Here is a 24,967-nt window from a genome sequence, read left to right on the forward strand (position 1 = left end):
ATATTAACACACACATGAGAAAGAAATCTACAGAGTTTTGAGGACTATTATACTGAATTTTTTTTGTACAATATAATCATGATCATATACTTAGTTGTTCAAATATATCTTGTAAACTATTACCTCACGATAAAATTTTGATTTTCTTTGTTTTCTTTATCTACACTGGTTTTCCACAAGTTTTGAGTGTCTAATACATACAAGTAATTATGTTAGATATAGGAAGTAGGTGATAAAAATGGGTAAGATATAGTCATTCTTTCTTCTCAAAGATTTGCAATCTAGGAGAGCACACATTCCTAAAATTAAAAGACATGGGGATTTATTTTTATTTTGTTTATGTATTACTGTTTGAGATCCTATATTCTGGAACCCAGCTGATATTGGATTTCAGTGAAGAAATCAGTATCCATTCATGCCCCTCTGATTAGCTAAATACAGTCATCTCTATTCTGTTCTTCCTCTTACTTTCACTCTCAAAGTATATGTTCTTCAAGACCTCCAATTTTTCAACCCTACCTCTTTAACACTTTCTCCATTTCATGGTTTATATTATATATAATATAATGCTATACATAACATACATTATCTCATTTGATTCTCACAACTGCCCTAAGAGGAGGGCACAGCAAAGGTTTTAATATGTCCTGTTCAAGGATGGAGACAAAAATTTTTCAGCTTTATTGAGGTGTAACTGACATTGTAAGTTGTCTAAAGGATACAACACCATGACTTGGTATACATATACATTGAGAAAGGGTCTGCCCACACACACATACACTAAATGAGTTAATTAATACAGATGATGGAGAAATTGAAGTTTATGGTTAGTTTACTTGTCCAGGTTTATACACCTAGTAAGATGTAGAGTCTAAACCTAACCTTGGTCTCCCAATCCTAGTGCCTATGCTCTAAGATACATTATACTCTTTGTTTACCAGTCACCAATACAAAGCATACATTATCAACAAAATTTGGGATTCCCTAAGATTAGAAAGTCTGTCTTAATATATTTCATGTCCATGTCAATTCTTCAGGGTAAAAAGAAAGTTACCTGGAATCCAGATAAAGCTTCGGTAGGTCGCACAACTCCAAAATTACCGTGGTGGCCATGGCCCTGGTAGACAGAACAAGTCTTAGGTATATAGCACATAATCTCAGTTTTCACTTATGGATTTTCCTTATTTGGGCAATAGCATTCAGAGGAAACATAAATTGATATCATAAACATAAAATAAATATCTTTACTTGAGGCTCTCATCTATAACAAGTATCAAAGTCTTTTTTATCTTTCAGAGCTTTTTTTTCATAGTATAAAGATAATGCTTCTAAAAAATCATTTTCATAAAACCAGGTGTTTCACCCTAGGCTATTTTATTTTTCAAAATGTCCACTCCCTACTCCCAATCCCTGAGCACATACTAGCTTGATTTAATCATGTTATCTCAAAAACAGTAATTCATTTTTAAGGCTGACATTTATTCATTGCTGACATGGCATGATTATCTCCTCTACAGGGTTCCTGTTCTAACAAATTAATGCACTTTCAACACGCAATGATTATCACACGTGAAATTGAACTTGAATTTCAGAGACTTAATACTAATAAAGTGTGTTAGTCCCACAGAAATTTAGAAGCATAAGACCATGGCTGTACATTACATTCACATTCATTAAAAATAAATACAGATGTGATTTTCCCATCATTTTTTCCACTTTGCACATTTATTTTTTTATTTTTTTGTAATACTTTTTTTAATTTTATTTTTTATTTTTTAAAATTTACATCCAAATTAGTTAGCATATAGTGCAACAATGATTTCAGGAGTACATTCTTTAATGCCCTTTACCCATTTAGCCCATCCCCCCTCCCACAACTCCTCCAGCAACCCTCAGTTTGCTCTCCATATTTATGAGTCTCTTCTGTTTTGTCCCCCTCCCTGTTTTTATATTATTTTTGTTTCCCTTCCCTTTGTTCATCTGTTTTGTCTCTTAAAGTCCTCAAATCAGTGAAGTCATATGATTTTTGTCTTTCTCTGACTGACTAATTTGACTTAGCGTAATACCCTCCAGTTCCATCCACGTAGTTGCAAATGGCAAGATTTCATTCTTTTGGATTGCTGAGTAATACTCCATTGTATACATATACCACATTTTTTTTATCCGTTCATCCATCAGTGGACATTTGGGCTCTTTCCATACTTTGGCCATTGTTGATAGTGCTGCTATAAACTTGGGGCGCATGTGTCCCTTCAAAACAGCACACCTGTATCCCTTGGATAAATGCCTAGTAGTGCAATTGCTCGGTTGTAGGGTAGTTCTCTTTTTAATTTTTTGAGGAACCTCCATACTGTTTTCCAGAGTGGCTGCACCAGCTTGCATTGCCACCAACAATGCAAAAGAGATCCTCTTTCCCCGCATCCTCACCAACATCTGTTGTTGCCTGAGTTGTTAATGTTAGCCATTCTGACAGGTGCAGGGTGGTATCTCATTGTGGTTTTGATTTGTATTTCCCTGATGATGAGCGATGTGGAGCATTTTTTCATGTGTCAGTTGGCCATCTGGATGTCTTCTTTGGAGAAGTGTCTATTCATGTCTTTTGCCCATTTCTTCACTGGATTATTTTTTTGGGGGGTGTTGAGTTTGATAACTTCTTTATAGATTTTGGATACTAACCCTCTATCTAATATGTCATTTGCAAATATCTTCTCCCATTCTGTCGGTTGCCTTTTAGTTTCGCTGATTGTTTCCTTCACTGTGCAGAAGCTTTTTATTTTGATGAGGTCCCAGTAGTTCATTTTGCTTTTGTTTCCCTTGCCTCTGGAGACGAGTTGAGTAAGAAGTTGCTGTGGCCGAGATCAAAGAGGTTTTTGCCTGCTTTCCCCTCAAGGATTTTGATGGCTTCCTGTCTTACACTGAGGTCTTTCATCCATTCTGAGTTTATTTTTGTGTCTGGTGTAAGAAAGTGGTCCAGGTTCATTCTTCTGCATGTCGCTGTCCAGTTTTCCCAGCACCACTTGCTGAAAAGACTGTCTTTATGCCATTGGATATTCTTTCCTGCTTCATTAAAGATTAGTTGGCCATACGTTTGTGAGTCCATTTCTGGGTTCTCTGTTCTGTTCCATTGATCTGAGTGTCTGCTCTTGTGCCAGTACCATACTGTTTCAATGGTTACAGCTTTGTAGTATAGCTTGAAGTCTGGTATTGTGATGCCTCCTGCTTTGGTTTTCTTTTTCAAGATCACTTTGGCCAGTCGGGGGTCTTTTCTGGTTCCATACAAATTTTAGATTATTTGTTCTAGCTCTGTGAAGAATGCTGATGTTACTTTGATAGGGATTGCATTGAATATGTAGATTGCTTTGGGTAGTATCGACATTTTAACAATATTTGTTCTTCCTATCCAGGAGCATGGAATCTTTTTCCATTTTTTGGTGTCTTCTTCAATTTCTTTCATAAGCTTTTTACAGTTTTCAGTGTATAGATTTTTCACCTCTTTGGTTAGATTTATTCCTAGGTATTTTATGGTTTTTTGTGCAACTGTAAATGGAATCAATTCCTTGATTTCTTTCTGTCGCTTCATTGGTGGTGTATAGGAATGCAACCAATTTCTGTGCATTGATTTTATATCCTGCAACTTTGCTGAATTCATGAATCAATTCTAGCAGTTTTTTGGTGGAAATTGAATTAGTAATCAAAAATCTGCCAAAAAACAAGAGTCCAGGGCCAGATGGCTTTCCAGGGGAATTCTACCAAACATTTAAGGAAGAGTTAACACCTATTCTCTTGAAACTGTTCCAAAAAATAGAAATGGAAGGAAAACTTCCAAACTCTTTCAATGAAGCCAGCATTACCTTAATTCCAAAACCAGACAGAGACCCCACTAAAAAGGAGAACTATAGACAAATTTCCCTGATGAACATGGATGCAAAAATCCTCAACAAGATATTAGCCAACTGGATCCAACAATACATTAAAAACATTATTCACCACGACCAAGCAGGATTTATGCCTGGGATGCAGGGCTGGTTCAATATCCGCAAAACAATTAATGTGATTCATCACATCAATAAAAGAAAGGACAAGAACCATATGATCCTCTCAATAGATGCAGAGAAAGCATTTGACAAAATACAGCATCGTTTCTTGATAAAAACCCTCAGGAAAGTAGGGATCGAAGGAGTATACCTCAAGATCATAAAAGCCATATATGAACAACCCAATGGTAATATCATCCTCAATCTGCCTTTTCCACTGTTATTCAACATAGTATTGGAAGTCTTAGCCTCTGCAATCAGACTACTTTGCACATTTAAGAGATTTTAAAAATTTATTTTTTTGTTTTCATTTTGGTGGTGGACTGGAGAGAACTTTTATTTTTAATTTATTGTCATGTTAGCTAACATACAGTGTATATAGTGTGCTCTTGGCTTCAGGAGTAGATTCCCATGATTCATCACTTACATACAACACCTAGTGCTCATCCCAACAAATGCCCTCCTTAGTACCCATTTTCCCCTCTCCCTGCCCCTCCATCAACCCTCAGTTTGTTCTCTGTATTTAAGATTCTCTTATGGTTTGCCTCCCTCTCTGTTTGAAACTATTTTTTCCCCTTCCCTTCTCTCATGGAATCTTTTGGGTCTTCCATATAAAGTATCGTCATCTGCAAAGAGTGAAAGTTTAATAATTTGAAATTTACAGTATAATTCTATTACTTGACACAGGAGTTAGTTGTATACACACACACACACACACACACACACACACACACACACTTGTTTTGGTAACAAATATATATTTGTTATTAATTTCTACTTAATTGCATTGTGTTCCTAAATGTAATCTGTCTTACAATATCCTAATTTATTAACTTTTGAAAATCTTTGTGTGCTAGAGGGGGAAGAATGATTAGTTGGCTAATTACTGATTGCAGTATTTTATATATTTCCCTTAGATCAAGCTTGTTGATCATGTGGTTAATATCTACATTGATATTAATTTTTTGTTGATATCTTGATATATTAAGGATTGCAAGCACTGTACTAAAATCTCTGATGGTACATTAGTCACTTTCTCCCTGTATTCTATCAATTTGTGCCGTGATATTTTATGACATTTTATTAGGTATATATGTTTAAAATTGATAGATATTCCTGGCAAAAGATTCCATTTTATCATTATGTAATGACCACTTACAAATGACTGTAAATTTGTTTGCCTGATATTAATTTAGTTATACTTGCTTTAAAAAAATTATTTGTTTGGGAAGCCTGGGTGGCGAGAGTGAACATCCCGGTCTTGTTCCTGACCTTGGGGGAAAGCTCTCAGTTTTCCCCACTGAGGAATCTTTTGGGTCTTCCATATAAAGTATCACGTCATCTGCGAAGAGTGAAAGTTTGACCTCCTCCTGGCTGACTTAGAAGCTGGTTCTTCGAAAGAATTAACAAAATTGATAAACCACTAGCCAGTTTGATCGAAAAGAAAAAGGAAAGGACCCAAATAAATAAAATAAAGAATGAAAGAGGAGAGATCACAACCAACACAACAGAAATAAAAAAAATAATAAGAGAATATTATGAGCAATTATATGGCAATAAAATGGGTAATCTGGAAGAAATGGACAAATTCCTAGAAACATATACACTACCAAAACTGAAACAGGAAGAAATAGAAAATTTGTGGTAAGGATAATATATGGATTATGTTTTTAGAGTAATAATAGTAATTATTTCCCTAAGTAACTTCTTGAATTCTCTCCTTTCTCTTGTATTTTTTATCATTTTTAATATTTTACATATACTAAAGAATATATGTATAATAAGTCTCCTGTGATGAATGTCATTAATTCTTTCCCACCCCGTATGCATGTGCTACTCTTCCATTGAGAGGTGAACTTCTTTTCCCTCTCCTCTAGGAACTATACTGGCCCTGTTTGCTTTGACCAATAGAATATAGAGGAATGACATTCTGGGATTTCTAAGCCCAGTCCTTTAAGAGGTAACAATTCCCACTTCCTTGCTTTTTGAACACTGATGTTTGGGGCTCTTCCTTTTGGAATCCAACCACCATGATTTGAGAAGACTAAGCCACGTGGAGAGGTTATGTGGAAAAGCAGCAGATAAATTGTCAAATATGTGGATGAGCTATCTTGGATGTCACAGCCCTTAGATAATTGAAGCCCAAGCTAACATCATGTGGAGCAGAACCTTTCAGCTGAGCCAGCTGAACCCAGTCAATCCACAGAATCATAAATAAATGATTAATAAAACCATTAATAAAATGGCTAGTGCCAGTAAGTTTTGAGATGATTATGAAGAGATAACCAAAATAGAAACTGGTGCCTAGAAATAAAGTAGTACTGGGCCAAAGCCAAAACATGTAGCCTTAACATGGGAACTTAGAAGGAGACAAAAGCTTTAAGGCCTTCAGGAAACAATGATGGCAAGAACAATGAAAAAATTGTTACTGAAAGGCAACCCTTGTTATGAAAGGCACTTTCACATGCAGTAATGTGAAAGGTAGAACTAATGAACTTGTGGAAATCACAAACTGGAAGAAATAACTGAATAATCTTGTGGATCTGGCCAAGGAGATTTCCAGACAGAATACTGAAAATTCCAACTGACTTTTACTGGCTTTGATCAGAGATGGAAAGAGAGATGAACTAAGTAAGAAACTGTTCAGTTTTGGAGCAAACTTTATAGGAAATATAAAGGCCCTGAACACCTTTTTCCAGCCAGCAAGAAATTCTAGAGGAGGAAATGACCTCTGGGCAATGCTCAACTCTAGGGAATTGCAAGTAAAACAAAGCACAAGTTAAGTTAGGATCGAGAGTACAGCTAGAATAACTTTTAAGACTTCAGAAATATTTAATCCAGTGCCTCATAGATCTCTTAGCTAGACAAAAAGACTTCTAAGAATCTTATAAGCATGTATTTTATTTTAGTCCACTCAGCAAGGCAATTGGTACCTGATTCTTAAGGATGTTGTCTTTCAGCATCCTGACACTTAGCTCAAAGTAGAGGGAGAGGCCTATCTTGAACAGATTTGTGGGTGTGCCTTTTGCTGAATGGAGTGGATTATAATTTGATTCATAGAAAATACACAATATTTTTAAAGGAATTACATCAGTTTGGTCTAAAAGGAAGAGGCAGTTCAAAATAAAAAGAGGCTTCTGGGCCTTCAACCTTCAAAGACAAGGAAGCAAGTTGAGAAAGCTATTCAACTTCAAACAAGCCACTGTCATGGAAAAGGACAACTCAGATTACAGTCAAAATCTCACAGGGAAGGGCCAGAGCTGAGAATTAGGCCCTAATTAACATATACTCCCTGTGCCTAGAATCATGATGATTTTAGAGACATGTGCCCAGTTGGGAGTTCAGAATTGCTATGAACCATTTCCTGCTTTGTACCTCTCATTTTCCCTCCTTTCAGACAAGAATCTATTGCCGGTCTTACCATATGGATATATGGGGAAGAAAACTTGTTTCTTAGTTCATGCATCTTCATATTGAGAAGAGCTGAAGTAAAGGTGGCTCATCATGTACCTGAAACTGATTCAAATGATGAGATTATGGGCCTTGAGCCTGAATCTAAAGATGAAACTTTTAAGGTGTCTTGAGAGGTGGTGAATTCATTTTCCACATCAGGAACATGAACTGCTATGTCCAGAGTCCACAGGGTATATTATGATAATCATCTCCAAAAATGGTTGCCATCAAATCCTTTCCTTCTCATATATGCATACCCATTGAGAGGTAAAGGTTTTTTCCCCTTCATCTTTAATCTAGGCTGGTCCTGTAGATTACTTTGACCTACACAATGTAGTGATGTTCTGAGATTTCTAAGCCAGGGCCTCAAAAAGACGCACAGGTCCTACTTCTTTCCTCTTGAAATGCTCACAATTGGGGTGTTACTTCTTGAATCCTAGTCATTACGATAGGAAGAAGCCCAGTCACCATGATGGAAGAACCCCAAGCCACACAGGCCACACAGAAGAAAACTGAGGTGTGATAGGTGAGTTCCCAGCTGATGGCCAATATCAACTGCCAACCATATGAATGAGCTATTTTGGATGTTTCAAACCTAATCAAGCTCCTAGAAAATTGTAGTTCTAGCCTACACCATGTGAAGAGCAACCTGATTCCTGTCAATTCAAAATTGTGGGGGAAAAAAAAAATGAAACAGTCATTGTTTTAAGCCAATTAAGTTTGGGGGTCATTTGTTAGTAGTAGACAACCAAGAAAAAAAATATATATGTTAATACCATCAGGTACATAAAGTGAGTATCAAGTAACCCATTTCAACTCAAGAACTAAAAAATCACCAATAATGTTTCATCTATTCATTTGTTCCTTCTTGTCTTCCTGCTCTGCCATTAGTCCCACCTTGAAATGGTAATCAACATCCTGAATTTTTTGTATCACTCTGCTACATTAAAAAAAATATATATATCATGTGTTCCTGTGTAATATAGATGAGATTTGCTTGTTTTTAAACTTTATAAAAGCTATCTATCATACTGCAGGCTTCTGAGACTTGCTTTCTCAGGTCATTCTCCCTATTAAATTAAATTACAAAACCCATAATTTATTTTTCATTTCTTGTCAATAAACATTTGGGTGATTACAAATAAGGCTGCCTTGAACATTCTCACAGATGTACTCTTGTATACATATGGAAAGAATTTCTCTAAGGTACATATGTAGAAGTAGAATGGTCAGGTATTAGAGTATGTATATGGTTTACTTTAAAAGATACTGCCAAATTGCCTTCCAGGGCAAACTGTGTTGATTTACAACCCCACCTGTAAATGTCTTCTTGATGCAAATCTTCTTCATTAATATTGTCGTATTTCTTAACTTTTCATTTTACTGGATGTAAAATGATATTCACCATGGTCTTAGTTGATGACTTATGAGATTAAACATCTTTTCATGTGCTCAGTCACAACCTCTTAAAATGTCTGATTTGTCCTTTGCTCATTATGTCTACAGTACAGTGATGAATAGAAGTGGTGATAAAAGCATCCTTATTGAGTTCCTGATTTTAAATGTATAAATACAACTTAGTCATACTGAACTATCCTTTTTTATATAATGTTGAATTCAGCTGATCAGTAGTGCTTTTGGTTTTAATATCTGTTAATGTGTGGGATGAATCTGGAATTTTCTTTTCTCCTACTGAATGTAGGAGTAATCTAATTCTACTATCAGTAGTTATACTGGATCCACAAAATGAGCTGAAGATTCTTTGGAAGAGTTTGTATGAGATGTTTAAATAGTGTTGTCCTTGAAAAAGAAACATCTGTAGATGTGGGCTAGTCTGTCAAAAAAATTTTCATTACTTACTTGTCAACACTATCGAATAAGTCTATCTAGCTTGTCTATTTCTTCTTTAGACAATTTAAGGAAATTGTATTTTTCTAGACCTTAATCAATTTTGTCTAAGTTTTCAAATATATTAAGATGCTTCTGTCAGTCTCAGCATTTTCATCTCTGCTATATCTATGGAATCCTTTTTTTTAAATGTTTTTTGAGAGAGCGCACAAGTAGGGGAAGGACAGAGAAAGAAGGGGACAGAGGATCTGAAGCAGGCTCTGCACTGAGCAGCAAGCCCGATGCAGGGCTCAAACTCACCAACTGTGAGGTCATGACCTGCACTGAAGTCTGAAGCTCAACTGACTGAACCACCCAGGTGCCCCAAGAATCCTTTTCAATCTTTATGTTGTCTACTTGGGCCCTGTTTTCTTCTTGTTCAATTACACCAATTTTATTGTCATGAAGACAACTTTGACTTTGTGATTATTTTGTTTTCTAATTCATTAATTTCTTCCCTTGCCTGTATCTCTTTGCTTCAACATTGTTTATTCTGTTGTTCTTTTCTTAAGTTACATACTCAAGCTTTTTAAAAAATTTAAGCATTTAAAGTCATTTCCTTCAGTGCAGTTTCTGCTGTACCACCCAATTTCTCCAAACGCGGTACTTATAACTAAGTTCTAAGTATTTGTTTTTAAAACATGTAAATGTATGCTTTTTAAAAAACTTAACATTTCTTACTGATCTCAAACTTATTTCTGATTACCCATTTAATACTGACTTTTAAAACTACTGTAATTTATTTCATGGCCAATACATGGTCAACTTTCGCTAATATAAAATGCATAAGAATATTCTCTAATTGCTGATTATTTTAAATGTGTTGAATCAGTATGTTGATTGTATTATTCAAGTTTGGTTTTCCATTCATTTTTGGCTTGGTTTATTTACCAATAATTGAGAGCTGGTGAAATTTCCCACTCTGTTGTTCAAGTTGTTGGTCTAGCCCTATAATTTATGTATTTTGAGGTCATTTTATAAAGTATATGCAAATTTAAAATTGTTATTTATTTCTAGTGAATTGATCCTTTTATCATTTGGTGGCTTTCTCCATCTTTAATAATACTACCATAAAATCTAATTTGGATTTAATATCACCAAAGCTAGACAAATTTTATTTGTCTGTGTTTTCATCTTTTAAAAAACCTAGCCTACAGCTGGATTTTAAAAACTTAATCAGTCTGTTGTTGAACTGGGTTTACTCTATTCAAGTTTAATAGTATTACTTAACTTGTTACTATGATTTTATCTATTTTGCCCTTCTCCACCCCTAATTTCTTCCTTTTGTACTGTTACTGTATTCCTATTCCATTATTTTAAACTTCTTATCCTTTGCAATGATTCATTCCCTATCTACTATTTTTAGCAGTTACACTTGAAATTTTACCATATATATTCAACATACTTTAAACAGTATCTTCAACCACTTTCTGAATAATAAAGGCACCTCAGAACACTTTAATTCTAACCACCCTCCTTCCATCTTATAAGCTACTATCCAGTTTTTCAATTATATCCTATTTTAGAAGTCCACATTCATGTTGCATAAAATGTTTATTTAGTTTTACATTTTTTTTTACAGTTTTACTTCTTAAAAACACTTTTTTCATTACAACTGTTTTATATTAACAACACTTGATTTACATGTTTATCACTTTATTTGTTCACTAGTCCTTCAATTTCAGATCATCCTTACGGAATCATTTTCCTTCTTGAAGATCATCCTTTTGCAGTTTCTTTAGCGAAAGTCTGTTGATGGCAAAAATCTGTTTTTCATCAGAACATTTCAGTTTTGCTTCATATAAATTCTAAGTTGATAATTAGTTTTTCTCATAATTTTGAATCCATCATCTTTTGGGTACATTGTTGCTATTGAGAAGCCTACTAAGTATGTGACTGTCTTGCCTTCATTGGTGATCTTTTTGTCCCTTTGATTGCTTTTAAAATCTTGTATTTGGTTACCTTTTTGTTCTAATACTTTGGGTTAGGCATGGATTTGATCCAGATATGCCTGAGATATAATACGTTTCCTGAAATCATGAAGTCATATTTTTCCAACAAATCCGGAAAATAGTTATCTTCAAATATTGCCACTCCTCCACCCCTCTCTATTCTTTCCTCGTAATACTTCTAGTCTTTGTAATTCTTCTCTCCATATCTCTTAACTTCTCTTTAATATTTTTATTTCCTCGTTCCTTGTTTCTCCTTGCTGAGCACTGGATAATTTCTTTAGAACTCACTTACAGTTTATTTATTGTGTCTTCAGTTGAGTCTAACATGATATTCAACATGCTTGAGGTTTTGGGTTTTTTTTAATTTCAAGTAACATTTTTTTCATTTTTAGCAGTTCTTTAGTTCTCATTTGTGCCTGTGGTTCCATCTTTCATAGAAGTTGGTGATGAGACCTTGGAGAACTGAATCCAAAGCTTATTATTTCTATGGGAGCTTTCTCATGCTAGCTGGTTTCGATTTGCACTGGTAATCTATACTGCTTTATCATAATCTATGGAAATCTTGAGGCTGTATCTTGCTTCTGCCAGAAGTATTTATAGGCTACTATAAACTGGGTAGCAACTTCAACTGTACTGGCTAGGACAGCATGTCAGATTCATTCATCTCCTTGTTTCTAGTTGAAGGCAAATTGCATATTGGCAGTGTTGCAACTAGTATTTGCCATCTGAGTAACCACTGCCCACTTGCATGTTTAATATTCACAATTCCCAACTCAAAATGTGTTCATTTTTGTGGGGGAGTTAAAATAGAGGTATGATTCTCAGAAACTTCCCTACTGTCTTTGAGCTGATTAATGCATTCAAAAGTAGGTTTCATTCAGGATTTAGTTTTGTAGTACCTAGTCTAATGTACCACTAGAAGTAAATGTCTAATATATTAAAACATGTATGATATGCTAACCTGAGAAAGCACATGATTTATGGCAATCCTTACCAACTCAAACCTCTCTGAAAAGGTTGCCTTATCCCTTGACCAGAACTCAATCAGTATTTTGTAACTGAGTATGCCTTAGAAAGGTCCTAGAGTATGAGTTCACCTAATAGGTAGTTGCCCCACTTCTTAGAAATTTCTCCAGTTATTCTATTACTAAGATATACAGTCAACCCTGACTATTCAAGTTTTCAATATCCTGATCAATATGCAATCCAGATCAAGAGGACTAAAATCTATGAAAGTAAGCCATCATTTTGAACATTTTTAAAAATAGATAATAAGGATTTGTGACATGCAACTTCCATCTATATGCACAACTTTATTTTTGCAAGCCTGAGCCATCTATAATATAAGCAGGGCTAAATGAGGCAGCTAGTGATTTCCATTTAGTCAGAAACACACCTAGTAGGCATTATTGGCAGCAGATCTGGCTGCTACTGTCTGAAATGTAGATGGATGGTCTGCATCTTTATGATTCATAATTGTTGGTCAGTGTTCTCTGGATGATCAGGAAGCTCTTTGTGTCTCACCCTAATCACTGAAGTAGTGAAAGGAGATCCCCGCAGCAAGGACTGCAACTGCAACCGCTGCAATCACACCTACAAGTAAAACAAACACAAAACACGTGGAAATGGGATGAGCCAAAGAAAGGCTTAACTGATCCTCAGCTCTGAAATGCAGGTGACTGATGCGCCTCAACGAGACACACATGCACAAACACATATACTTCCACACACACATATATATGTACTAAAAGCCAGCAAAGTCTGAGGAGGAAAATACAGCTGTAAGTTGAACAGCTTGCCAAGGTTGAACTGGTAACCATGTACTTCACCACTTAGCAAACAAAACCCTAAAAAAAAAAAAGCATGTCTCTTTAACACATATGTACTCACCTAAGAGAAAGACTCACACATACTTGAAAAGGTTTCTTTCTTTTTTTTATTTTTAATTTTTTAATGTTTATTTATTTTTGAGAGAAAGGGAGACATAGTATGAGTGGGAGAGGAGCAGAGAGAGACAGAATCTATGCTGTCAGCACAGAGCCTGATGTGGGGCTTGACCCACGAACCATCAGATCATGACCTGAGCTGAAATCGGATGCTTAGCTGACTGAGCCACCCACGTGCCCCAAAAAGCCTTCTATAAATATGTATACTGAATAAGTCAGTCAGAGAAAAGACAAATACCATATGATTTCACTCATATGTGGAATTTAAGAAACACAACAGATGAACATAGGGGAAGGAAAAGAAAAATAAGATAAAAACAGAGCAGGAGACAAACCATAAGAGATTCTTAAATACAGAGAACAAACTGAGGGTTGCTGGAGGGGTGGTAGTGGGGGTGGGTTAAATGGGTGATGGGTACTAAAGAGGGTACTTGTTGAGATGAGTACTGGGTTTTATATGTAAGTGATGAATCACTGAATTTTATTCCTGAAACCATTATTACACTATATATTAATTGGTTGGATTTAAATAAAGTTTTAAAAAATAAATTAATTAAATAAAATAAATATGTACAATGACATCCAAGCCATCTCATGGTAACTAGCTTAAACCATAAGAGAGCTCCAATGAGCAGTGTGTCTCAAACGTTACAAGGCAAAGTCAATTGTGTAGCTATTAAAACTACAAAAACTCAGATTCCACCGTTATAAAATCTAAGAATTAGTAAGCCTGTGCTGGTAACTTTTATTTTTATTCATTTTTTTTCTGATAATTGTAAGTTAACCAAAACAAACTGACCAGAGAAGTCCAGACACAGACCCACACATATACACACACTTTGGTACAAAGAATTTGGGTAATCAGCTAATGAGTAAGTGACAACAAAAACAACTAAATTTCCTAACTTCTCTCAGTCAAAAGTCTTAATGCTTACAAAGCATTTTTCAAATTGGCATTCCACTTAACAGTCTACATGTTCTTCCATTAGTAAGTCTGAACAATGTTAAAGTGACTGCCACACTTCTTGGAGCCTTTAAAATTTTGAAATTCAAATGACATATCGGACAAAGGGCTAGTATCTAAAATCTATAAAAAGCTCACCAAACTCCACACCCGAAAAACAAATAACCCAGTGAAGAAATGGGCAGAAAACATGAATAGACACTTCTCTAAAGAAGATATCCGGATGGCCAACAGGCACATGAAAAGATGCTCAACGTCGCTCTTCATCAGGGAAATACAAATCAAAACCACTCAGATATCACCTCATGCCAGTCAGAGTGGCCAAAATGAACAAATCAGGAGACTACAGATGCTGGTGAGGATGTGGAGAAAGGGGAACCCTCTTGCACTGTTGGTGGGAATGCAAACTGGTGCAGCCACTCTGGAAAACAGTGTGGAGGTTCCTCAAAAAATTAAAAATAGACCTACCCTATGACCCAGCAGTAGCACTGCTAGGAATTTACCCAAGGGATACAGGAGTACTGATGCATAGGGGCACTTGTACCCCAATGTTTATAGCAGCACTCTCAACAATAGCCAAAGTATGGAAAGAGCCTAAATGTCCATCAACTGATGAATGGATAAAGAAATTGTGGTTTATATACACAATGGAGTACTACATGGCAATAAGAAAGAATGAAATATGGCCCTTTGTAGCAACATGGATGGAACTGGAGAGTGTGATGCTAAGTGAAATAAGCCATACAGAGAAAGACAGATACTATACGTGTTCACTCTTATGTGGATCCTGAGAAACTTAACAGGAACCCATGGGGGAGGGGAAGGAAAAAAAAAAAAAAAGAGGTTAGAGTGGGAGAGAGCCAAAGGATAAGAGACTCTTAAAAACTGAGAACAAACTGAGGGTTGATGAGGGGGTGGGAGGGAAGGGAGGGTGGGTGATGGGTATTGAGCAGGGCACCTGTTGGGATGAGCACTGGGTGTTGTACGGAAACCAATTTGACAATAAATTTCATATATTTAATAAATAAATAAATAAATAAATGAATAAATGAATAAATAAAATTTTGAAATTCATTATAAATTTCCAAGCTTGCATTTGACCTATTTCATAGAATACATACCAAAATCTTCTACGGTAACAGTTTTGCAAAGAACACCAGTTTGCAAAGCACTGGCCCAACTATACTAACTGAGTCCCAAAACTCAACATGTTTTTCTCCTAAAAACACCAAAAAAATTAACAGAAAGTATCATGTTTGAGGGCACTTGAGATAATGCATTATTTATAAATCTTTCCATCTCCAGGATCTAGCACTTTCCATAATACTCAAATACTCCTTAAACCAGTACTTCTAAGAAAGCAAAAATGGAATGGAAATAATTTTAAAATAATAAGAAAACTCAAAATTCAAAATATCTTTTCAATGTTATAAAAGAAATTAAATACCTATGTTTTGCTGAATTTTCAGTATTATTCTAGTTTTAATTGGTTTTTCAGGATGTTCATCATCTGTGCTGTCCAATGAAGCTTCAGTATTCACAGAGTACCTCATACAAGCTGCAAGAGGATAATAATAATTTAATAATAATTCCTAAATGAGAATTACCATTTTAAAATTAATTTTAAAGAATACTATAAAGAGCATATACAACAAGCTCCATTTTCCTTCAACTTGACTTTTTTTAATAACACAATGTATTTGCTCATTATCAAATGCAGGCCAATTCAATCTCATGGAATGTATGTTAAGATGACAATTTTTAAAATCCTGTATGTAATTTTATAACTGACTGAAATCAAACAGCCATAGAGCTAGTTCTGAGTGACTCCCACAAATTATAATTCATTGACTATATGGTAGTAGAAATAAACTGATACCAAAAATCAAACCAGATAGGAGCAGGGTAACCTTCACTCTTAATTGGGATTAATTTCTATCGTTCTTATTGATGGTTTGACAATTAATAACTTCAAATAATTAGATATTAATAATAAAAGCAGGGATTTGCAAATTGCAGCCCATGGGCCAGACTTTATGTGCCCCACAAAGCCTAAAATATTTACTATTTGGACCTATAAAGAAAAAGTTTGCTGACTGGATCTAACCTGAAATTTGATATGTAGTTGTACCCTTTAAATTTTTTCACGTTTATTTTGCAAGAGGAGCAGAGAGTGAGGGAGAAAGAGAACTCCAAACAGGCTTCCACACTGTCAGCGCAGAGCCCGAAAGGGGCTTGAACTCACAAACCGTGAGATTATGACCTGAGCTGAAATCCAGAGTTGGATGCTTAACTGACTGAGCCACCGGGGTGCCCTGACATATAGTAGTACCCTCTTATCTGCAGATAAGTATCTTTCAGATACTTGCAGCCAACTGCAGTCCAACAGCAGATGATCTTCTGACACAGCATCAAAAGGTCAACAGTAGCCTAATCCTTGGTCACAATGCCTGCGTCATTCACCTCACTTTATCTCATGAGACATTTTATCATCTCATATCATCACAAGGGGGGAGTATAAATACAAGAAGATATTTGGAGAAAAAGAAAGAACACATGCACATAACTTCTTTAATAGTATACTGTTATGACTGTTCTATTTTATTGTTAGTTATCATTGTAAACTCTTACTGTGCCTAATTTATAAACTAAACTTTATCACAAGTACATATACATAGGGAAAAACACAGTATAGAGAGTTTGGTACTATCTGCAGTTTCAGGCTTCTATTGGGGGTCTTAGAACTTATCCTCTGCAAATAAGAAGGGACTACTGTATTCAAGCAAAATATGATCATAAATTTGACCTTAAAACAACTCAATGTTAAGCAAGGCAACTCTTTATCCCATTTTACAGATGGAAAATAGGACCTGGGAAGTTAAGTGCATATTTGAGGGTAATGGATAGCAGACTGAGGATTCAAATACAAGTTCTCTATTTCATTATACTAGCAATAATTTATGTAGGTTGGTTTAGCTGAATTTATTTAACATTGATTAAAAAAAGTGTTTCAACTAAAGGGCCGCCTGGGTGGTTCAATCAGTTAAGCATCCGAATCCTGACTTCAGCTCAGGTCATGATCTCACAGTTCGTGGCACTGAGCCCCGCACTGGCACAGAGCCTGCCTAGGATTCTCTTTCTCCTCTCTGCCCCTCCCCCCACCTCTAACCAGAGTGCATATCTCTCAAAGTAAATAAAAAAAAAAAAGTGTCTGAACTAAGAACATCCTTAGAGATCACATAGACCAGTGGTTTTCATGTTTTTTCCTAGTGCTAAAGAATCTGACAGAAAATCCCAGCATGTAAAATAGATGAAAATAGAATTACGCAGCTAAAACAAGAATGGAGGGATCCTGAAGCCAGACTCCCTTCCTTCCCTCAGAGGTGGTAATCAAATGCTGTTCTATAGAGCTCTAGGGAACTATCTGAAAGCATCTGCTCCATGTTGATACCTTTGTTTACAAAGAGAACACAGAGAGACAGTAACTACTGTTTAAATTCAAGGTAAAATGACAATGGAGTACTACGTGGCAATGAGAAAGAATGAAATATGGCCCTTTGTAGCAACATGGATGGAACTGGAGAGTGTTATGCTAAGTGAAATAAGCCATACAGAGAAAAGACAGATACCATATGTTTTCACTCTTAGGTGGATCCTGAGAAACTTAACAGAAACCCATGGGGGAGGGGAAGGGGAAAAAAAAAAAAAAGGTTAGGGTGGGAGAGAGCCAAAGCATAAAAGACTCTTAAAAACTGAGAACAAATTGAGGGTTGATGGGGGGAGGGAGGGAAGGGAGGGTGGGTGATGGGTATTGAGGAGGGCACCTTTTGGGATGAGCACTGGGTGTTGTATGGAAACCAATTTGACAATAAACTTCATATATTGAAAAAAAAATAAATTCAAGGTAAAATAGATAATTTCCTGGATTTAAAATGTCTTTACAGACATCTTTATATCTCAATATAACCGCACAGGCTCACAAGTATGATACATAAACTTATGGAAACAGTTATTTGTGGTACCAAAATGGATGAAAGAGAAAGAAAAAAATGCCTATTTTTACCGATTTCCCATGAAGATAAGTTTACTGTCATTTTCAGAAATCATCTTTAGCAACTACTTCATTACAATCTAGGCTATCACGGTTTCTTTTTTCCCTCTTCAAGCATATGATGAAAGTACTTTAAAGACTAACACAAAACCCCCTTCTCTTTTTTTTTCTCCCATATCACATTGGTTGCAAAGGCTAACAAACTCTTATCATGAATTATCTCTAGAACCATTCAGTCTTCTATATTTCCAGTTTTCTAGTTTTCTCAAGGGCTCTAACACTTTAGTTCTAGATTACATTAGCCCACCCCTAACTTTATATTTCCCCTAACTTCACCTATAGATCAAAAGGTTGAATGCACAGCACACTTTTATTCATGGTAGCACACACACACAACTCTGGCTTTTCTGTCAGTAAATAAAATAAATAATTTCTATTAGTAAATAAAATAAAAAAACTTTTTTTGGGGGGCCACTAAAATCCTTGTATCTGATAACAAATAAAAATAATGGATGAAGCAGAAATTAAACTTATTTGCTAAAGGATTTTTTTTTACTTGAGTACTTGTATTTAAAGAGCACAAAAATGGTTTTGTCATGATGTTGCTTATGCATTTAACATTGAATTGTTACCTGCAAAAGTCATGCTCTAGTAATGTCAAATCCTCTGCACAAATAATTTACTTCTCTAAAAAAAGATATTTCATTGCTCTATTTCCATTTTGAATCTGTCATACAAAATCATATTGCTTCGATACAAATCTGAGATCATTTACAGAAGCAGAGCCATAACAACTTATTTGTGCTTGTTTTTGGTGGGGACTTTTAGGACTTTAATTCAAATCTCAGACATTATGTCATTTTCCTAGTATCTGAAATTTAAATGCAAATAACATGATTCGATAGGAAGTTAGATCTTAATCATTCCTTAAAACCAGGTAATTTTAACTTCAGACAAGCCCCAAATTAATCATGTGAGAAAGTAGAGCAACTGTCAACAAACAAGAAAAAACAAGAGCCATAATGAATGCATGCTAAGTTATCAATGTGATCAATTTTATTCCAAGCTATTGATAGTTAGGACTGTTTAGATGCTTAAAATAAAATGTTAGGACTTGAACTCCTTAGTGGTCTTCTTCCCCATCCCTGAATACTAAAGTAATGAGGTTTCACTATAACCAGTGATGTAGTCGTAAAAATACATGTTCATTAGTACTTCTCTTTCCTTCATAATTATCAATGTTTAACCAAACAACAATTAATTAGCTCTAATAAAAAGACACAATTGGCAAAGATGAGTTTCACCAGATTTTAAAGGTAGGTCTCCAAATTTTTAGCTGATACTGTAGATAAAATACATCTGAGTTATTAATATCTAGTAGGAGATGACTAACACACCTAAGAAATTCTAAAGCCACAGTTATCCCTCACCTTAAGTGAGTCATTTTTACAAACAAATTGTTCTTCATCCCTTAAGTCATTTAAAAGTATGTTATTTTAAGGTACTTACCTGGCAAAATATGTATTTTAAACATAGCAACTACTTGGCAAGTATATTATAGTATAGAAATAATAATAATCAGCAAATAACAACACCAAATACTTAGAAAATTAAGCCAGAAACTTATAACAAGTTTAACACCCCTAAATGTACAGTAATTGATTTTAATTTTTGAACTTGAACAACTGAACTCCACTTTTTATGATTTTACACAAAAACCCTAATTTCAAATATTTAGGAAAATCTATGTATACCATAAAATACTACTTTTATACTTTATGTTAACATTTTTCATTATAATTCAGAAGGTTCATTTTTTAAAAGTTTTATAATAATGTTAGTTAATATCATCTTACAGTTATGTATCTCTTTTTGTTTAGAAAGTATTTTCCCTAACATTTATATTAAATTCTCATATCAACCCCAAGAGAATCTGGGGTTCAGAGGTGAATTGTTTAAAGTCACACAGATGTAAGTGGCACACCTGGACTCAGTTAAAATATTATCTCCATAAAATTATGCATCTAATATTTTTTAGTAAACTAATAAATGAATAAATGAGTGACAAATAAATTGAGAAATAAAGAAGTGAATAAGTGAATATAGTTCTAAACCAATAGAATACTAATGAAAAAGCACTTGATTTTTCTACTAAAATGTTTGTTTTTACCCTGTCCCATAATTTGGGAATATGTTATTTTGTTATTAAATACGCTAATTACCAAATCATTCCTTCTAATTCAACAAAAACTTGATGAAGCAAAACTAATATAATTCTAGACAAGTCATATTCTTGGCCACAATACATCTGATGCTAGTGTTCAATTCCTAAAAAAAACCTAGATTTACTTTTAGTGCATTCATCATTCAAAATGAACTCAAATGTCACAGAATGAACACAAATGCTCTCAGATTTTTTCTAATCCCAGACAAGGATAATGCCTGTGCTGAATGTTCTGATAATTCTGTTCATCCCTCTATTATAGAACTAGTCACCTTGTTTTAGAATAACTCATTTTTCTCTATTTCCCACTATACCATGAGCTTCTAATAGTCAGGACTATATATTTGATCTCTAGAACCCTCATGCTTAACACATAATAGGCAATCAAAAATAATCAATCAGGGGTGCCTGGGTGGCTCAGACGGTTGAGCGTCCGACTTTTGATTTTGGCTCAGGTCACGATCCGACAGTTTGTGAGACTGAGTCCAGCATCAGGCTCCACAGTGCAGAGCCTGCTTGGAATTATCTCCCTCTCCCACTGCCCCTTCCCTGATCATGTTCTCTCTTTCTCTCTCAAGATAAATAAATTAAAAGAAAATTTTTTAAAGTAATCATTCAAACACTAATTTGGGATTTATGTACATTTCAAAAACAGTGCAGACTCCGTAAACAAGCACATTTCCCATAATGAAGTAGTATCTTCAATACATCATATAATACTAGAAAAACATATAATCTAGAAATCATGAGTTTGACACAGGATACATTTAAGTATACACAGCTAAACTTTCCAAGTTGCTGTTTTGTTCCTTTGTGTTTGTAATGTTAAACTCTTCCTACTCAAGTTAATCCATCTCTATACTAGATTACCAGCATAAAAAGAAAATCACATATTTTTAAATGTTCGTCTGTTTAATATGTTTAAACATGTTTAATATGTTTAAATAACATGTTTAAATATGTTTAATATGTTTCATCACATATTTTTAAATGTTTCAGGAAGCCTGCTATACACTCTTATATACTTATTTATAGATATGTTTTCATATCCTGCCTTCACTAGAAACAAAACAAAAACAAAGCAAAGCAAAACAAAACAAAAACAGCCTTCTAAAATGTAAGGTCAAATGTGAAAGTGACAGGGGAAGAAATTATGTTACATAATTAGATGCTATGGCAAATCTGTGCTCTATAAAAATAAGGTTGATCCAATGTTTGGAACTGCCTTTTTCAGCTTAGTATCCCAATTATAAGAAAGAGACAAGAAAATAGAGGCCAATATATGAAAAAGATGTTTAATAAAGTGTTCAAAAAACACTGCGACATTATGCTTAACCAAATATTAAGATAATGAATTTTAAGAAAACTTTCCATATAATAAAACAAATACCTTAAGAGCTATATATTTCCACTTATTTAAGGATGAATTTTTTTAATGAAGATCTACTTGCTAGGCTTAGAAAAATTTTAAGTATCTTAAATTTTGGTAGAATTTTCCAAGAAAACACTGACTACATGTTCATCATATGTAGAAATTAAACAGACACATTTTTAAATGCCTTGAAAATATCAAACAGAACTAGTATCAAAGAAATCTAAAGACATATTTAAGCTAGATGCCTCATAGGTAATCTTAGAAAAAGTTTAATGAGGTTCTTAAGTAACATTATATAATTACCTGTGTTTATTTCCTCTGCAATTTCCAAATCTTCTATTTGAATCATATGATCTAACATCTCTATAAAATGGTCTCTCATTTCTTCAGCTGACTCATCACCAAATTTATAATCACATAACATTATAGTGGATCCCGGAATGGGGACAAAAACTCGGTGAGGGAGGATGTGAAACTCTTTTTCAGAATCTAAATGGAGAAGGAACATTATCAATATTTAGATGGGTCTGTCACTAGGATCAGTGATATATTTTGATAAGTATATGAAAATATACACTAATAAAAACAAAACCTAAAAGGTCTTTTCATTTTCTAATTGATCTTACACAAAATTGCTCTTACTGAATTCTGCTTTACCTTAACACCCCTGGCCTCTGCAAGGGACTCCATGATGCTCCTATGAAATGTAAACTTACCCACTGCCTTCAGTGTGAAGATACTGTTAGTTATACATTCTTGTAATATCCACTGTCCTATGAAAGAACACCCAATAGAGAATTTTGTCCCTGGTCTCAGAAATAGTTGTTTTTCTTATTTCTTACTTTCTTATTGTACTTCTTACAAGCAATGGATTTTATAAAAATAGTATTTCTCTTCTTCATGTAAGTTTGGAGCCAAATTAGTGGCCCACTTACACCAAGTGTATAGGACATGATAGTACATTTCACACTAATCTTACCACTGACTTCATCTTACTAGATCTAGGCTGATTACATGTTTTATATATGAATCTTACTGTAACTTCATCCTGCTTTCTTTTTCATTTTCCCTTTACCTCATTCTTACCACTAGTATTTATCTTGTTATCTTGTTAACTGTAATACCTTTTTGCAAACAGCCTTAAATTATCAATAGAAAAAAAATCTGGATATAAATAAACAGTATTTCATTCTTTGAATACTCACAAAGTAAAATATAATACTTCCCCTAATTTTTAATACAGTCACTGGTCTACATAAACACATAATAATTGTTTAGCTCAACACCATAATTCTAATGAACTATTAACAAAGATAGAGATATTGTGTAAAGAATGACCTCTTTTAGCAATGGATGTGATTAAATAAGCTACCAATATACAGATCAAATAGAAAACTAGGGCTCACTTTAGTAGCAATCTACATTTCCTTGTCAGGAAACTAGTAGTAGCTTTATAAAACTATAAACAGAAGATGATGAAGGTGGCCTTAAGTGTCACAGGAAATGCTATGACTTAAAAATTATGTGTTCTTACCAGATTCTGCTTATTATCTTGTTTTCATATGAGAACTGGGAGAAAAATTTTACTATTTGACCAGGCTGCCTCCTAGCTGTAATATTATATTACTGCAATTTTTACTGTAGCATGTATATTGTCCACACATTGAAATTAGGAATGTATTATTTTATTCTGGGCTACAGTTTCTTATAACAGGCTAATGTAATTAGTTAAGGCCTCAAAGGCCACTCAATTACCAGTGAAAACTTTTATTTTTATTGAAAATTTAGGAATAATATTAGATTGTAACATTACCTTCTAATATATCAAACTTAACGTATACATATCACAACTGCTATGAGAAGTAATTTTACTACTTGAACATCACCAAAAATTTCAAAACACTAGCTCACTTAATATAAAACAATATCAATGCATTTTTAAATGCTCTAAATAGAGTATTTAACTAAAGTGTGTGATAGGGTAGGTCTTTGGCATTAATGGTGAATGTATCCCTATGTCCCCAAAAATCCTAAAATTCACAGTTCAATTATAGCACAGTCTGTTGCTTAGAAAGTGAAGTAATGTTTAGCACCAGGAGAGTTATTACATACACAAAGTTAAGTAGTAAAAACAAGGTCACACTGGGGCACCTGGGTGGCTCAGTAGGTTATTAAAAGTCTCTCTCTCTCTTTTTTTTTTTTTTAAGTTTAAAGTTTATTTCTGTCTGAGCCAGACAGAGTGCATGAGTGGGGGAGGGAGAAGGGGGGAGAGAGAGAGAAAGAGAAAGAGAGAAAGAGAGAAAGAGAGAAAGAGAGAAAGAGAGAGAGAGAGAGAGAGAGAGAGAGAGAGGATCCAAGCAGCCTCCACACTGTTAGGTCAGAGCCCAACGGGAGGTTCGATCTCATGAATCATGAGATCATGACCTGAGCCAAAACCAAGAGTTGGATACTTAACTGACTGAGCCACCCAGGCACCCTGCATTTGACTCTAGATTTTGGCTCAGGTCATAATCTCAGCAGTTCATGAGATTGAGCCCTGCAGTGGGTTCTGCACTGACAGTGCAGAGCCTGCTTGGGATTCTCTCTCCCTCTCTGCCCCTCCTTTGCTCTCTCTCTCAAAAACAGTAAATGAATTAAAACACACACACACACACACACACACACACACACACACACACAAGGCCACACTGACATGAGGCTGATAGGCTGGTAGGCTGGGTGACTAATTGACCAGGTTTTACATACTTTACAAAACAAAAATCTCAATCCAACTGCTGCATATAAAATTCAAATTCATGTCTCAGCAAAACTATACATTATTACTAAATGGAGCTTCAGGGTTACTTGTGAAGTACAGAAAGGACAAATGTTAAATTAAATCTGGCAATTCCACCAATCTATCATACTACGGATATAAAAGAGATAATTAGTCCACCAAACCTAATATACTAGCTATCAGTAGTCCTAAAAGAAAGTTAGTTATACAGAGAAGATTTTCCTATAAACATAAAAATATTCCCTTAACAAGCTAATGTACATGTTTCATGTAGATACATATTCAACTGTGAATTGCAAATGCAC

At 34.8% G+C, this 24,967-nt stretch overlaps 1 protein-coding gene across 3 annotated transcripts in view; it reads right to left on the reverse strand.

The window, feature by feature from the left end:
- The window catches only part of ODR4 (odr-4 GPCR localization factor homolog), an 80,080-nt gene that overhangs the window by 34,705 nt on the left and 20,408 nt on the right, over positions 1–24,967 (reverse strand). For 2 of the 3 annotated variants that reach the window (XM_042926064.1, XM_042926063.1), the window contains 3 exons: positions 22,190–22,375; positions 15,684–15,794; positions 10,910–12,919 (listed from right to left, as the gene is read on the reverse strand). In XM_042926064.1, the coding sequence (XP_042781998.1) occupies positions 12,852–12,919; positions 15,684–15,794; positions 22,190–22,375 (365 nt within the window). In that variant the 3' untranslated portion in view covers positions 10,910–12,851. Of the gene's footprint in view, positions 1–1,054; positions 1,118–10,909; positions 12,920–15,683; positions 15,795–22,189; positions 22,376–24,967 lie in introns of those variants that run through there. The other variant, XR_006199089.1, reaches the window with a different exon arrangement.

The sequence above is a fragment of the Panthera leo genome, chromosome F3, assembly GCF_018350215.1.
Source record: "Panthera leo isolate Ple1 chromosome F3, P.leo_Ple1_pat1.1, whole genome shotgun sequence".
Classification (NCBI taxonomy): domain Eukaryota; kingdom Metazoa; phylum Chordata; class Mammalia; order Carnivora; family Felidae; genus Panthera; species Panthera leo.